The 14,328-nt window shown below is 40.3% G+C and overlaps 2 protein-coding genes across 2 annotated transcripts in view; one reads left to right on the forward strand and one right to left on the reverse strand.

Annotated features, from left to right (window-relative positions):
• Positions 1–7,388, reverse strand: part of orc1 (origin recognition complex, subunit 1) — a 16,544-nt gene extending 9,156 nt beyond the window's left edge. The window contains exons 1-7 of the mRNA XM_005937359.3: positions 7,125–7,388; positions 5,272–5,396; positions 4,365–4,537; positions 3,858–4,290; positions 2,346–2,598; positions 828–890; positions 188–289 (exon numbers count right to left, since the gene is read on the reverse strand). Of these exons, the coding sequence (XP_005937421.1) occupies positions 188–289; positions 828–890; positions 2,346–2,598; positions 3,858–4,290; positions 4,365–4,537; positions 5,272–5,396; positions 7,125–7,219 (1,244 nt within the window). The 5' untranslated portion in view covers positions 7,220–7,388. The remainder of the gene's footprint in view (positions 1–187; positions 290–827; positions 891–2,345; positions 2,599–3,857; positions 4,291–4,364; positions 4,538–5,271; positions 5,397–7,124) is intronic.
• A 1,525-nt stretch (positions 7,389–8,913) lies between these two features.
• The window catches only part of prpf38a (pre-mRNA processing factor 38A), a gene marked incomplete in the record, with an annotated part of 11,296 nt that continues 5,881 nt past the window's right edge, over positions 8,914–14,328 (forward strand). The window contains 5 exon segments of the mRNA XM_042221453.1: positions 8,914–9,143; positions 11,162–11,321; positions 12,392–12,513; positions 13,735–13,820; positions 13,905–14,015. Coding sequence (XP_042077387.1) covers positions 9,014–9,143; positions 11,162–11,321; positions 12,392–12,513; positions 13,735–13,820; positions 13,905–14,015 — 609 coding nt within the window.

Genomic DNA, 14,328 nt, shown 5'->3' on the forward strand with positions numbered 1-14,328 from the left:
GGGGCTCGAACCGGCAACCTTCCGATTACAAGACGAACTGACAACTCTTGAGCCACGATCCAAGTTTCAAGACTGCCTGCAGGGTCGTTTTGCATAACTGCACATACAAACAGGCACATGCATGCACTCTTTCACACCACTGTATGTAAAAATAAGAGAGATCCCATGGATCCACTTTTGCACTCACAGCTGTTTCTTGATGCGTGATGACACCAGCATGGCCGACTTCCTCTTAGAGCTCCTCGGTGTTTCAGTGACCATTGGAGACTTTTCATTCTCCACCTCCGCTCTACACACACAACACATGGACGGGTATAACAGGAACAGCCTGTAGTTTTTGGTTTAGTCTACATAAGGAAAACCACATCTTAAATTCAACGCATATATCAAATGCACAGTGTGTGTGACTTGTATGTGAATATGAATGTTAGTCAGGTGAACCTGGTACATTTTTATTCTGTCTCATGAATCTGGCACAAAGCGATCGGAAATCACTAACCAGACAAACTTTAAAATCACACATTGAATCGTTCTCAAATTATCACATTCGCAAGATTTTCAGAAAACTCTGACCTCTAATCTTGAAGTCAAGGTCAATTAGAATCAAATTCAAAATTTTGAAATTTTTAGTAGATGCAGCTATTGTATCAATTTCAAAATCTTTGTATCAGTTGATACTTCTAAGAGGAAAGTAGAACTGGATACAAACTAGCAAACCAAACATGTTGAAACAACAAGGATAAACAGGTCACGTTAGCATCACGCGGTGCCGTCTGTGTGCAGAGTGAAAGATTATGAAGGGTAAATGTATGGATGAGTGTACTCACAGAACACTGAGGACTGGCTCTTTAATGGTTTTCAGCTCTTTCTTTTGTGACACAGTTGTAGCTCTGTTTGAAAACACACAGGACTTGTTACAACATTTGAAAATCTCTCTAGACACTGAAAGGCTAATCACTTTAATATAGCGATCCAAACCTACATGGCTAATAACTGGTTGGGCCTCCCTTAGCAGCAACAACTGCAATTAAGCATTTGTGATAACTGGTAGTGAAGCACTGTGGAGGGATTCTGACCCACTCATCTTTGCAGAATTGTTATAATTCAGCCACATTGGAGGGTTTTCCAGCATGAAACACCCTTTTAAGGTCATGCCACAGCATCTCAGTCAGATTCAGGTCAGGACTTCGACCAGGCCCCTCCAAAGTCTTCATTTTGTTTTTCTTAAGCCATTCAAAGGTGGACTTTGGATCATTGTCCTGCTGCAGACCTGAGGTGTGCTTCAGCTTGAGATCACAAACAGATGGCTGGACTTTGTCCTTCAGGGTGTTTTGGCAGACAACAGCATTCATGGTTCATTTACCACAGCAAGTCTTCCAGGTCCTGACCTGCCCCAGACCATCACATCCAGCTGTTAGTATGATCTTCCTTTTCTGAAATGCTGTTACTATCATGAGATGTAATGTGAAACACACCTTCCAAAAAGTTCAACTTTTGTCTCTTCATCCACACAATATTTCGCACAAACTTTTAGGATATTCTTGCCATGCCGGCCATTTCTTGCCTAGTCTCTTTCTTATGGTAGAGTCACCATAAGAAGGGGAGGGGGTCACTTTTCCCCACACAGGGCTATGTAGGTTTGGATCCCCCCCTTTTAATAATAAACACCTTTATTTAGTAAGTGCATGTTTGTTGTCTTTGTCAAATGTTTCAGAGCATCAAACAACAACAAGTACTAAAGTGTGACAAACATAAAAAAGAGGACATCAGTAAGGGGGCAAACGCTTTTTCACACCACTGTATACTCTCCTTGGAGTGGCATCGCTTATCCTCTGTGTCCTAACCAAGATCTTTGTTGAACCAGTCACCATTTCATCACCTCCCAAGGACTGAAAGTGGCACCAGTGTGCTTGGTTTTATACCAGTTATCTCAGGTTTTAAACCAATAACCTAATTATGCTCACATTCCTTTGAACTGTTGTACCTGTTTTGACCAGTATAAAAATCAGGCTCCACCTCCTGACCTACAACAACCCCTTCCACTACAAGTGTGTATGTTTACATCGAGTTTAAGTCATTTAAAAAAACTAAATATAGAAGCTTTCTGGTTTCAGCCGGTTTATCTTTGCGTTTGAAAAGTTTAAAACAAGCAAAATCTAAACGGACCTTAAGCTGAAAGTAGGAAGCTGTGAGTGTCAATGAAAATCTCTTAATTTTTCAATCTTAACTTGAAAATCCCTAAACCTAACTTACAGTTTCTACTGCATATTGTAAACTGTGTGACGGTTGAATTTACATAATTAAATGACTGGCTTTCAGTGTGTTGTGTGCGAGACGGCGCTGACCTTGTGGAGTCATCCTTGGCTGGTGACAGAGGGCTATCCGAATCAGAGAGTTTGTTGAGGAAGACAGATGAGGGGACACCACACCGAGCACCGGTGGGTCTGTGGGCCTTCCTCAGGGGTGTGAGGCTGTGGGTGACGGGCAGAGGATGAGCGGCAGAGGGAGGAAGCCTGCGAGTCAGTGTCACCTTTGACTCCAACTCTTCATTTAGCAGCTGACTCAGGACTTCTTCACCTGTCACTGACTTGTCTGGACCTGACAGGACAAAGATGGACAACAGAGTTTTATTCACTTAATGCAGTTTTATTTATATAGTGCCAAATCACAACAGCCGCTTCAAGGCGCTTCATATTGTAAGGTATTGGCCCCAAAACTCGGGATTCTGTTTACAATGTCAATAAATAAGAAAATGCAATGAATTGCAAATCTCTAACCCATATTTTATTCACAATTGAAAAAAGTGCTTTTAAATACATCTAAAATGAACATCGACTGCAGCAGGATTGGATTAAAAAGCTCAGAGACATAAAGATGGGCATTGTCACTAAATCTGCAAATACGTCTACAAATTGTGGAAGAAATTCAGAAAAATGTTTCTCAACATAAAAGCCAAGACTTTGAATATCTTATCATCAAGGACACGGCCGAAAATCAGTCTTGGATTCCTGTAATCTGTGGGCTTTCAAGCTTCACAGGACTCAGATCTGTCATGGAAATCATTGCGTGGGCTAGGAAGCTTCTAGAAAGCTTCTTCGTGAACATGATCCAGAAACACTTCGTCTTCTTTGGGTCGTAGGTGATTTAAAATGGACTGAGACAAAGTTGAAAACTGTTGCTTGGTCAAATAAATTGAAACTAGAAATTTGGGAGACAAGAATGCTGCATCGTCGGGACAAAAAGGAAGAGGGGCCATCAGTGAGTCTAAATCTCTGATAATATGGAGGTACATTAGTATTTATGGAACTGACTTGCACACCTGGAAAGGCACCGAAAATGCTGAAAGGCATCTACGGGGTTTAGAGAAACTTGCTCCTGTCAAACCGCATATTGGTTTTGTAGAAGGGTCCAGGGGCTGAACTGGCCTGGTCCAGGCCATTGGCCAATTGAAAACATTTACTGGATCATGAAACTATAAATATGACAATGATCCAGTTCTGCTGAGGAGCTAGAATCCTATATAAGATAAGAAGGGAGAAAATTCCTTTCTGGAAAAAGAAAAGAAGAAAAGAAGAAGGTGGTATGCTACACAGTGACAAATATGGCCCAGGTGCTGGTGCCATCCATAAATAACCTTTCTTCTTAATTTGACTTGTTTTGTTCTTAAAATCGTACATTTTCTCAGGTATTCTATGCTCGATTGTGAATAACAAATGGATTTACGCAGACTTGCAAATTCTTGCATTCTGGTTTTAATCAAACTTCACGACTTTTGGTGTTAGAGATATATAAAAAGCCCTGTTGTTCTCTGGCACGACAAAGTGGTTGCATTTTAAAATCCTTGTGCGAACACTCACTGCTGAGCTCCAGTCTCTTTCGGACACCAGGCGTCCTGGCCGTGCCATTCCTCCTCTTGGCACTGAGGCATTTTGACGCTGACAGTTTAGTGGCCGAGTGAAGTGACTCAGCCTCGACATTGGCAGGTGTACCTACACTGCTGCAGCCAACTTCCCCTAATGACGCCTTCTGCATTATGGCGTGGTCCGGTGTGGGTAGGACACGCCGAGAGGGTCCTCTGGGGGTGGCTGCAGACTGGGAGCAAGAAGGTGATATCGGGAGGGAGGGTTTAAGACAGGAAGGAGGTGAAGAAGCAGGTGCTGGCTCAGCGGGAGACTCCATCACGGTCGAGTTCACCACCCCGAAGACCTTGGAGTCCCAGGACAACTTCACGTACAGGGTATCTTTGTCAGAGGAGTCAGGGAACGGGTCATTGCTGTCGAGGTGCTTCACCTTGGAGATAAAGGAAGGAAATTAAACATTTTCGCATTTGACTTTAAAGCATTTGTGATTTAAATGAAGCTCACCTTCACAGGCCTGAGGATGGACTCAACGTTGACCTCATTATCACAATTACGACATTCATAGTAGAAGATCTCCTGCGGATGAGGCTCTCTGCCAAGCAATTTCAGTTTGTTGACAGGCAATTCAGACACACGCATGAACCACTGAACTACTGCCTTCATCTGTTGCCCATTCTCTGGAAGAGACAGGCACAAGACAAAGAAAGTCAGTGTCTCAAAGTGGAACAGAGTAAATATCAAGTTAGGCCATTTGAGATTAGTCTCGAGTTGTTTTAGTCCAACTGAAGTCCAAGAAAGTCAAGCCGAGTTCTAAATTATTCTAAATCCATTACTATGTGAAACAAGACCATTTCAAGTGTCCACTAATATGATCTCAGACTTAAGATAGCCAAGAGACCTTCAATGACTGATTGTGTTGGACTTGATTGCTCAGGGCTCGCAAAATTGCTAGCCCGACGTCCCGGAGCTAGCGATATCTCCGGTCGGACGACCAAAATCTATCTCAGCCCCGCCCGTCGGGTTATCATGTAGCCCGACGGGCGGGCTGAGATAGATTTTGGTCGTCCGACCGGAGATATCGCTAGCTCCGGGACGTCGGGCTAGTGATTTTGCGAGCCCTGATTGCTCCTTGGGTTATTCAAGTCTAAAATAATGTATCATCGTTTAAGGCAAGTCCAGCTCAGGACTCAAGTTGCCAAAGTCGATGTCAATTCATAAAAACAATTAATTAATTTAAAAAAGCTGTTTGTCAAACTTGAGACACGTCCATGTCAGCTTGAGGGTCAGAACCAAATCTGTCTCGAGTTAAGTCCCAAATCAGAGCGTAAGTTATTTGTCATCAGTTGAGAAAAGTACACGTCAGGTCCTTTGTTAGCTGAGCCAGCTCCAAGCTTGTGTGAATACGACTCACCATCACCATACAGCCTGGTAACTTTGGCCACATATGGGTTGTCTTCATCATACCCCTCTATGAGGATGTGTTGGCCTGTGTTGATGATGATTTTTGAGAGACCCTCCACACTGATCGCAAAAGAGCTGAAACAAACGGGAGAAAAGAAACAATCAAAAACTACCGATTATGGGAGCAAGAACTGGAATCTCAAAATACAGCCAGATTGATCAATGGTGTCAAAACGCCTTTGTCATCTAGCAGATATTTGATTTCTGGTTTAGGGTTAAAATTTCAAAACGGGTCATTTGAAACGTCTTGATGCATTCTCAGTAATCCAGGAAAGTAAATCTCCAAAAGTTGATTCTGTTCATCTGGACGTAGCGTTTTGTTGGAGAAACGTTTCGTCACTCATCCAAGTGACTTCTTCCGTCTCAGCTGACTGCAGGTTTCCCCAATCTTATAAAGATTGCGCCAAAAATTGGTCCACCCCAAGCATCGGGTCCCCCGACACAAACAGAGTAACATAGTGTACGCTGTTAAGTGCCAGGAGGATTGCCAGGATTTATACATCAGGGAAACCAAACAACCTCTGGCAACAGAAGAGCTACCTCGTCAGGCCAGGACTCTGCAGTCTATTTACACCTACAGGCTAGTGGACACTCTTTCAATGATGAGGATGTAACATCCTGGACAGGGAGGAACGCTGGTGTGAGCAGGGAGTCAAGGAGGCCATTTACGTGAAAAGGGAAAGACCATCTCTGAATCGAGGAGGGGGCCTAAGGTTACATCTTTCACCATCTTACAATGCTGTGATCGCAGCCATTCCCCAACTCTCTGTGAATGGTACTCATGGCTATTGATCAGTGGGTTTTGATCAGTGGTTGTTGATCAATGGTCATGAGAATTTGCATAATTATGATTAAGGAACTGACCTCCCAATCCATTGTTCCTTCAATGGGCTGGTTTCAGTCATTATGCAAATGTACTGTTTATAAGATTGGGGAAACCTGCAGTCAGCTGAGACTGAAGAAGTCACTTGGATGAGTGACGAAACGTTTCTCCAACAAAACGCTACGTCCAGATGAACAGAATCAACTTTTGGAGGGTCATTTCAAAGCACCAAAACATAACTAACAAACTTCTGAAAATACACTTTAACAGTTCTTCTAGATTTCTATGGAAAGAAGGGTAGAGTACTTCCATCTGGTCACAACACCGGTGTGGATTTAAAGTCCACAAACAGTAAAAAAAAAAACACACAGTAAAGCCAATGTGGCACACATTCCACGAGGCGTCATCAACCCATCACTAAAACTGCGCCCCCCTCCAGGCAAACAGTAACATGGTAGACTGCATTAAAACCGACTCCACCCATGAGCCCAGATTAGAGCTGTGATGTCCACAACACAGTTACCATCTTTGTACCTGGGAGAGTTCAATGCTGTGGACAAACTGCTAGCAACAAGTCAATAAAACAAACTATGGCAGTAAATTATATGTTAACTTTGTATGAGTGTCGACTTTGGTAACTTTGACATTTTTGTAACCACATCAAAGGCAAAGGCCGACAACATAAAGTGAAGAATAAGATCAAAGAGCGCTAGACTTTCCCTTCTTTAAAATAAACAGACAATTGTTGCCCCCAGCCCCAGGGATCGAGGGCTAGGGACAACAAAAGAGCACAATCACGCGGCCCACCACTGCCTTAAATGATTATCACATAGTTGTTGTTTGATAGTTTGTCATTCTACTTAATTCATCCGCAGGACTCTTATCTCCCTTAATTATTCCAACAGAAACATTTTTAACCATCACACTGAAAAGACGGAGCATAAAAAGCCATTTTTTAAGGTGGAAAAATAATCACTCACTCATAGTCGTGGGTTTTTAGCCTCCTGTTGAAGCTTCGTGCCCTTCCACTCCACTCATATACTCGTCTGATTTTCATTCGAGTGAAATATTTCATCCTGTTTCGTCTCTTTCAGCTCACACAGAGGACAAAATCACAACAACAAAAAACAAAGTAACCTTCTCCACACCGCGAAACCGATCTGCCCGATTCTCTGAGTTAATCTACTGAAAATACAATACAGGACAGCAACGAGATTTCGCGCGAAAAATGCGTAGTTTCCGGTTTTCTTTTTCGTGTCTTGAGGATCCAACACTGGCGTCATGCTGCCCCCTGCTGATTACTCCAGCCCTTCGGGGTTGCGTCAGGACACCAGGCATGAACTTGCTGTGACTTTCTGCTTTGCTCTTCAAATGTCCTGGTAAATTCATGCCTGAACATTTTCTGGGTTTTTTTGTTTTGTTTTTTACGGAAGTTCACTAAATGGCAAAACGGACAATTCTGTAGATTTGCAGTATACTTTGTCCTAAATGAACACTTTACAGTATAAAGTGACTTAAGACAAGATTTGTTGACTGTTAAGTAGTGCCATATGAATAAAACTGAACAGATCTAAAGAAGGTGTTTATTAGAACAGGACAGATGGGTGACTGCAGCCCTCTGAGCACAAGGCTGACAGGACTTTCCCCCCATATAATGAATAAATAAAAATAAAAATGTAATTAAGACAGATTACTATACCAAACCTACAGATAAAAATGTGTTTACTGGCCTTGTTTTGCCAGCTCTAGCTTTTCAAAGACAATGAGGACCAAAGTGCTTGTTCTGATGAACACTCCATGGTTCAGAATCATCTTCAATGCACAACTTTTTCTATGCTGTGCTCAAGGTGCTCTCAGCTGTTTAACCCGACATATTTATAATTTAATCACATTAGGTCAACAGTGTCACAAAACAAGCCGCATACTTGAAATGACCTGGTCAGCATTACATAAATCACATTTTCAACAAAAGTTAGAAACGTTTAGTTAACATTTTGAGACAGACGCTTCACTCTATGTGCTATAACATGGACATAATAGTATGTGTGACTCTTTACATTGTAGATTCTCACTGAAGGTATTAAAACCGTGAATGAACACATATCAAATTATGTAGTAAACAAAAAGTGTGAAATAACTCAAAACATGTTTTATATTTTATATTTGTTATATTTAGATTCTTCAAAATAGCTACCCTTTGCTTCGATTACTGCTTTACACACTCTTGGAATTGTCTGGATGAGCTTCATGAGGTAGTCACCTGAAATTTTTTTCCAACAGTCTTGGAGGAGTTCACAGAGATGCTGAGCACTTGTTGGCCCCTTTCCCTTCACTCTGCCATCTCATCCCAAAACATCTCGATTGGGTTTAGGTCAGGTGACTGAGGAGGTCAGGCCATCTGGCGCAGCACTCCATCACTTTACTTCTTGGTCTAATAGCCCTTACACAGCGTGGAGGTGTGTTTGGGGTCATTGTCCTGTTGAAAAATAAATAATGGTCCAACTAAACGCAAACCGGATGGGATGGCATGTCGCTGCAGGATGCTGCGTTAGCTCTGGTTCAGTGTCTTTTCAGTTTTGAATAAATCCTCAACAGTGTTGCTAGCACCCCCCGCGACCCTGAAAAGGACAAGCGGAAGCGAATGGATGGATGAATTTGAGTGTCGTTTTTTCTTTGTGTGTGTGTCATTTTTGTCCACACGCCATACCAGCTGGCGGCGGTAATGCACCGTTTCGCTGTTTGCCAACAAGAAGAAGCGGAAGGAAGAAGAAGAAGAAGTCGAACCGGAAATAATATTTACTCTTTCCGGTTTGGCGTCTAAGGTTTTCTTTTTTTTTGTTCATTTTCTCCATGCCAGAATAGTAGTATCATGGCAAACAGAACCGTTAAAGACGCTAACAGTATACACGGGACTAACCCGCAGTATCTGGTGGAGAAAATCATCCGCACACGAATCTACGAGTCTAAGTACTGGAAGGAGGAATGCTTCGGTCTCACCGGTTAGTAGTGTCACCAGTGAGCTAACGTTAGCTTCATGAGGGCTCATTTTAGCAAGCGGGTTACTATCGACATTAAGCGGGCTCAGTTATATTCTTGGGGAGATAGATAGAGAGATATTTTTAGGCAACAGAAATTATTTTATTTTAGGCTAAAGATTCAAGACACAGTTATACAAGTACAACACACATTAAGATGTGTCCTGAACTGCTCCTTGACTGTGCAAAATATTATAAACAATAAGTAACTTTAAATTAGAAATCGGAAATTTTAAATAAAAAAACTGAATATGTACATTTTGCAAATGGAATATTAAAGTGTTTTGTACCATATTAGCACAGCAATGTCCTGACCGTGCAATGGAAGTAGAATAAACAAAATTAAGTAACGTAATCACAGTAATTGAACTGAGTGGCTATAGCTATTTAGTGTAATGTAAACAGTGACTGGAGTACAACAGTGACCAGAGTAATATAAGCAGTAGGTAAGCAGCATGATCTGTGTAGCAGCGTGTGCCGTAATAATAAATCAGATACGATATGAAATATGACAAGAGTATAAAATAAGGTCCTGTTCTAGACCCTTATGGTGATGCTATGAGGGGAGCGGGGGCATGTTCTGATTTAAGCCTTGGATGGCCTGAGGATAGAAGCTCCTCTTGAGTATCTCTGTTTTTGTCCTGATAGTGCGAAACCTGCCTGATTGCAGAAGTTGAAACAGTTTGTTACTGAAGAAAGGCTATAGAAAAAATAAACAAATTCAACACATGGTTCTGTAACATGCCGTTGTGTTAAACGATGTAAATGCAAATGTTTCACCCACATTTGTGACTAAAAACAGACCTGCAAACATATTTAGTTTGACAACATTAAGTCCACGTGGCTCCCAGTTTTATACAGAAGCACTGATAACACAATAGCAGCAGTGATGATAACACTGGCATAGTTTCACATGGAGCTGAACTCTGTTTACACTTACACATGCACCGGGAAGAGCAAATAGGCTTAGCTGTTACAGAGAAGCTGAGGAAAGAAAACGTGTTTCTAGAGCCCAAAAACAGCAGTTGCACTTCATCAAAGCGCCTGATCAACAAACACCAAAATTTGTTTTACACAGAGAAAAATCTGCAGTAAGCCTCCAAGAGTAGTATTAAAACATGCAGATGAACTGTTAACTTGGTTTCATACCATGTTTATATTACACAGCTTGCTAAAGGCTGATGGCAGCTTTTACAGCCTTACCTGCAGCAAACAGGGGTCTAAAGGGAGACATGGACTGTTCTTGGCCATATTTATTTAAAGGCTTTCGTAACATTTTTCAGATTGCAATTGAAATGGTGTAAAATTTTGTGTTAATGAAATTGCATTAATATTGAAAAAGTGATGTCACTCCCAATTTGGTGCATTCCAGCAAAAGGAATAAATGTTAAAAGACCTCACCTACCTCAGAAATTAGAGACTGTTCTGGCCCTTCCTGTACAGTGTTTTTTACCAAGTCAGTGGGAGTCATTGGTTTCCAGGTCCTCCTAAAGTCCACAGTCAATTCCTTGGTCTTTGTCCTGTTGAGCTGCAGATGTTTCTGCTTGCATCGCATGAGGACGGTCCCTTCTGGTGCCTAAGTGTTGCTGATGATCTTGTCAAACACACAATGTTAAAACGCACATATTGTGGTCTTTCTGTCAGGCAATCAACAATCCAGGACACAGCTTGTTGTACTACTTAGGCATTCCTTTCTTCATCTTTCTTCATCTCCTTCTCTGATAGTTGGATACCACAGTAATTGACTCAGAGTGCTAATATGCTAATATGTGAGGGACATCACTCCCCAGTTCTGAAATGGTACTGGTAGTAAAATAGTAGTAAAACTGTAAACTTCTAATCTGTACAAGTCTGTATACCTCTGTTCATTGTCTAATTGGAAACATGTATGCAGGTGCATTTGCAGGCAACAATTGTATACAATGCAATTTGTATTTATAGTTTTTTGTTAACAATGCTTTTGCATGTTGTTTCATCCTCAGCTGAGCTGGTTGTCGACAAAGCCATGGAACTTAAGTATGTTGGTGGAGTTTTTGGTGGAAATATCAAACCCACTCCTTTCCTTTGTCTCACGCTGAAGATGTTGCAGATTCAACCTGAAAAAGACATCATTGTCGAATTCATAAAAAACGAGGATTTCAAGTGAGTTTTCTGCAGAGAGAAAAGGAGTAAACACTTATGTTGTGTTAATTTTCTCAACCAAGTTCACAGTGTATAGAATTCACTCAAACTCGTGACACTTTTAGGCACATTCCCACTATTTTGCTTAGCTAAGGTTGTAGCATAGTTGTAAAGATAAGACCTTTATGAACATTTGACCTTAAGAAAAAGTTGCATGATATTTAGAATACCCATATATGATTTCTTATATGGCTGTATGTTATCAGTGCAAACAGTGGCATTGAGAATGGCATTTTAAATTGCTCTTTATAGCAGCATTATCACTCGAAACTTCAGATCAGTCTATTGACCTTGAAGGAGAGGTCAGAGGTCAAATGTGACAAGGTTTTTAACCTTTATATGGTACTTTTTTAATGTTCAAAATACACACTTGTAAGAATCATAACTTAACTTTTTGTTCAGTTGATCTTGGTGGATGTAAGCCAAATTGTAATAGATTATTATGACCCTTGAGTTTTATCTGAATTTCTTCAAAACTTTTTAAGCTTTTGTGTTTACAAATCGAATGATGAACTCAAACACAAATGTGATGAATCACCAGGGCTCTCAAAATCGCTAGCCCGACGTCCCGGGGCTAGCGATATCTCCGGTCGGGCGACCAAAATCTATCTCAGCCCCGCCCGTCGGGCTATATGATAGCGGGGCTGAGATATTTGTACATTTCTTCAGTTAATTTGTATGAGTGAAACCTATTTTCCTCGGTTTACTTTGCTGCTGTCACATGGCTGTGTATTTGTTGAATACTTTATTGATAATGATTAGGTAAGGAAAATATGTTTCTGCTATTTTGTAAAATTGTTATTAATAAAAAGCTCTGTAAATTGTTTAAGTACTGTTTTATGTGTTTTTAAATGTCTTTGTGCCTGAATGTGATCACACAGCACAGCAGTTTGGTAAACTGTTGTTGGCAGTCAGCAGCGTGTGTAGCACATTTCGTGCTGGATTGATTAAGAATATATTTTTATGTGTGTAACGCATAGATGAGGTATGACATGTTCGTGCTCATTTTTTTTCTTTTTTTCTTTTTTTAGATATGTGCGTTTACTTGGAGCGATGTACATGAGGTTAACTGGAACTGCAGTGGATTGCTACAAATACTTGGAGCCTTTGTACAATGACTACAGAAAGATTAAGAGCCAGAACAGAAATGGAGGTGAGTTTGACAAGTTAATCTATAAATGACTGGACTCTAACTGGTGTTGGAGGGAGGTGAATGATATCGCAATATTTCAAGAAAATTTGCAATAATGACATTTCTGACATATAAAAGAAAAATACTAAACATTTTATTATTTGCTCGCTGCTTGCAATCAGCAGTACTTGCAATGTACAATGTAAGTGCATGAAATGCATTCTCCATCTTTTCACATGAGCTAATGTCACTAATAAACTTCCTAATTTGAAGTGTGAATCTTATTGAAACAAGGCCCCAGCACTAGGAGCATTACAGTGTAGCAGTATGAATGTGAGAGTGAATGAATAGTGGAATTGTAAAGCGCTTTGGGTGCCTTGAAAAGCGCTATATAAATCCAATCCATTATTATTATTATTATTTCTGACAGCATGAGTCAAAGGTGAGCACAAAAGTGGCATAGGTGTTTAAGTATGAAACTACTGGTTAACATTTTAGATTAACAATAATTAAAGTAATTTAACCTTGTAACTTGTCAAGAGCTTGTACAGAATTGTAATATAATAAACCTGAATTATGTTTTTCTAACTCAATTTTTATATGTTTTATTATACATTTATTCAATTTATGTTATTTTATACCGAAACTTGAGACAGCACAGTCCAGAGAAGTGAGGAATTCATCAAGCATAACTTTCACCCACTAAAGAATATAAATAAATAAATTACAGTAAAATGTAATTTGACATCTTAATAAAAAAATATCTGTTTTACTTGACTATTGTTTTTCTCTTCTTTTTGTTAAAACAGTAATTTTTTTTAAATTCATTGACGGTATTGATTCTGTTTTACGATTGCAAATAAAGAATTTTGACTTTTTTTCTCAGAATTCTGGAAAAGAAGAAGAAAAAAAAAGGACATGCCCACTTTTTTCCCCCCAGTGGCCCTAATCCTCTTCCATACAAAGCACTTGCACATAGTAGTGGATTAAACTTTGCAATTTAGGACAACGTTGGCAAAAACCTTACATTGGGTGGTTGTTTATATTTGTAGGCGCTGTGCATGTATATGTACACCAATCAGGCACCGATCATTCAATGAGACACTGATTTTTTCGTCATTGTGACACTTGTTAGTGGGTGGGATATGTGAGGTAGCAAGTAAACATTTTGTCTTCAAAGTGGATGTGTTCGAACCAGGACAAATGCGTAATTTTTTATTTTTTATTTGTAAATTATTACAGAGTTTGAGGTGATGCATGTGGACGAGTTCATCGACGGGCTTCTTCACGCAGAGAGAATGTGTGACGTCATCCTTCCTCGGCTTCAGGTGTGTTAGTGTCATTTTTGTATATCTGACCTGTTTGACGTGCCAATGTCATTGACTTTTCTGTTTTTTATGCGTGTATTACAGAAGAGGCAAGTGCTGGAGGAGGCTGAGATGCTGGACCCAAGGATTAGCGCTTTGGAGGAGGACTTGGATGAAGTAGAAAGCAGTGAAGAAGAAGATGAGGAAGAAGATAAGGTTAAAAATAAAATTATCAGTAAAAATCTACCATATAAAACTGATGCAATAAATTGGTGGTTTCTGATTGACATGTTCATTTTCCAAATATATTTCTAATGTTTAAAGAGCCCTCACTATAACAAAACACAATATGTTCAACTATCAGCTTTTGTTTAACTGCATAGTTAGCATATGTTCAGCTTCACTGAAACATGAAAATCCATCTGTAATAGCAGTAACGTTCTGTACTGTCACAAGATGGCACCATCCATCCATCCATCCATCCATCCATCTTCATCCGCTTTATCCGCTTTATCCGAGGCCGGGTCGC

This window comes from Haplochromis burtoni, unplaced genomic scaffold (genome assembly GCF_018398535.1).
Source record: "Haplochromis burtoni strain Fernald_Lab_line unplaced genomic scaffold, NCSU_Asbu1 Contig_67, whole genome shotgun sequence".
In the NCBI taxonomy this organism is placed as follows: domain Eukaryota; kingdom Metazoa; phylum Chordata; class Actinopteri; order Cichliformes; family Cichlidae; genus Haplochromis; species Haplochromis burtoni.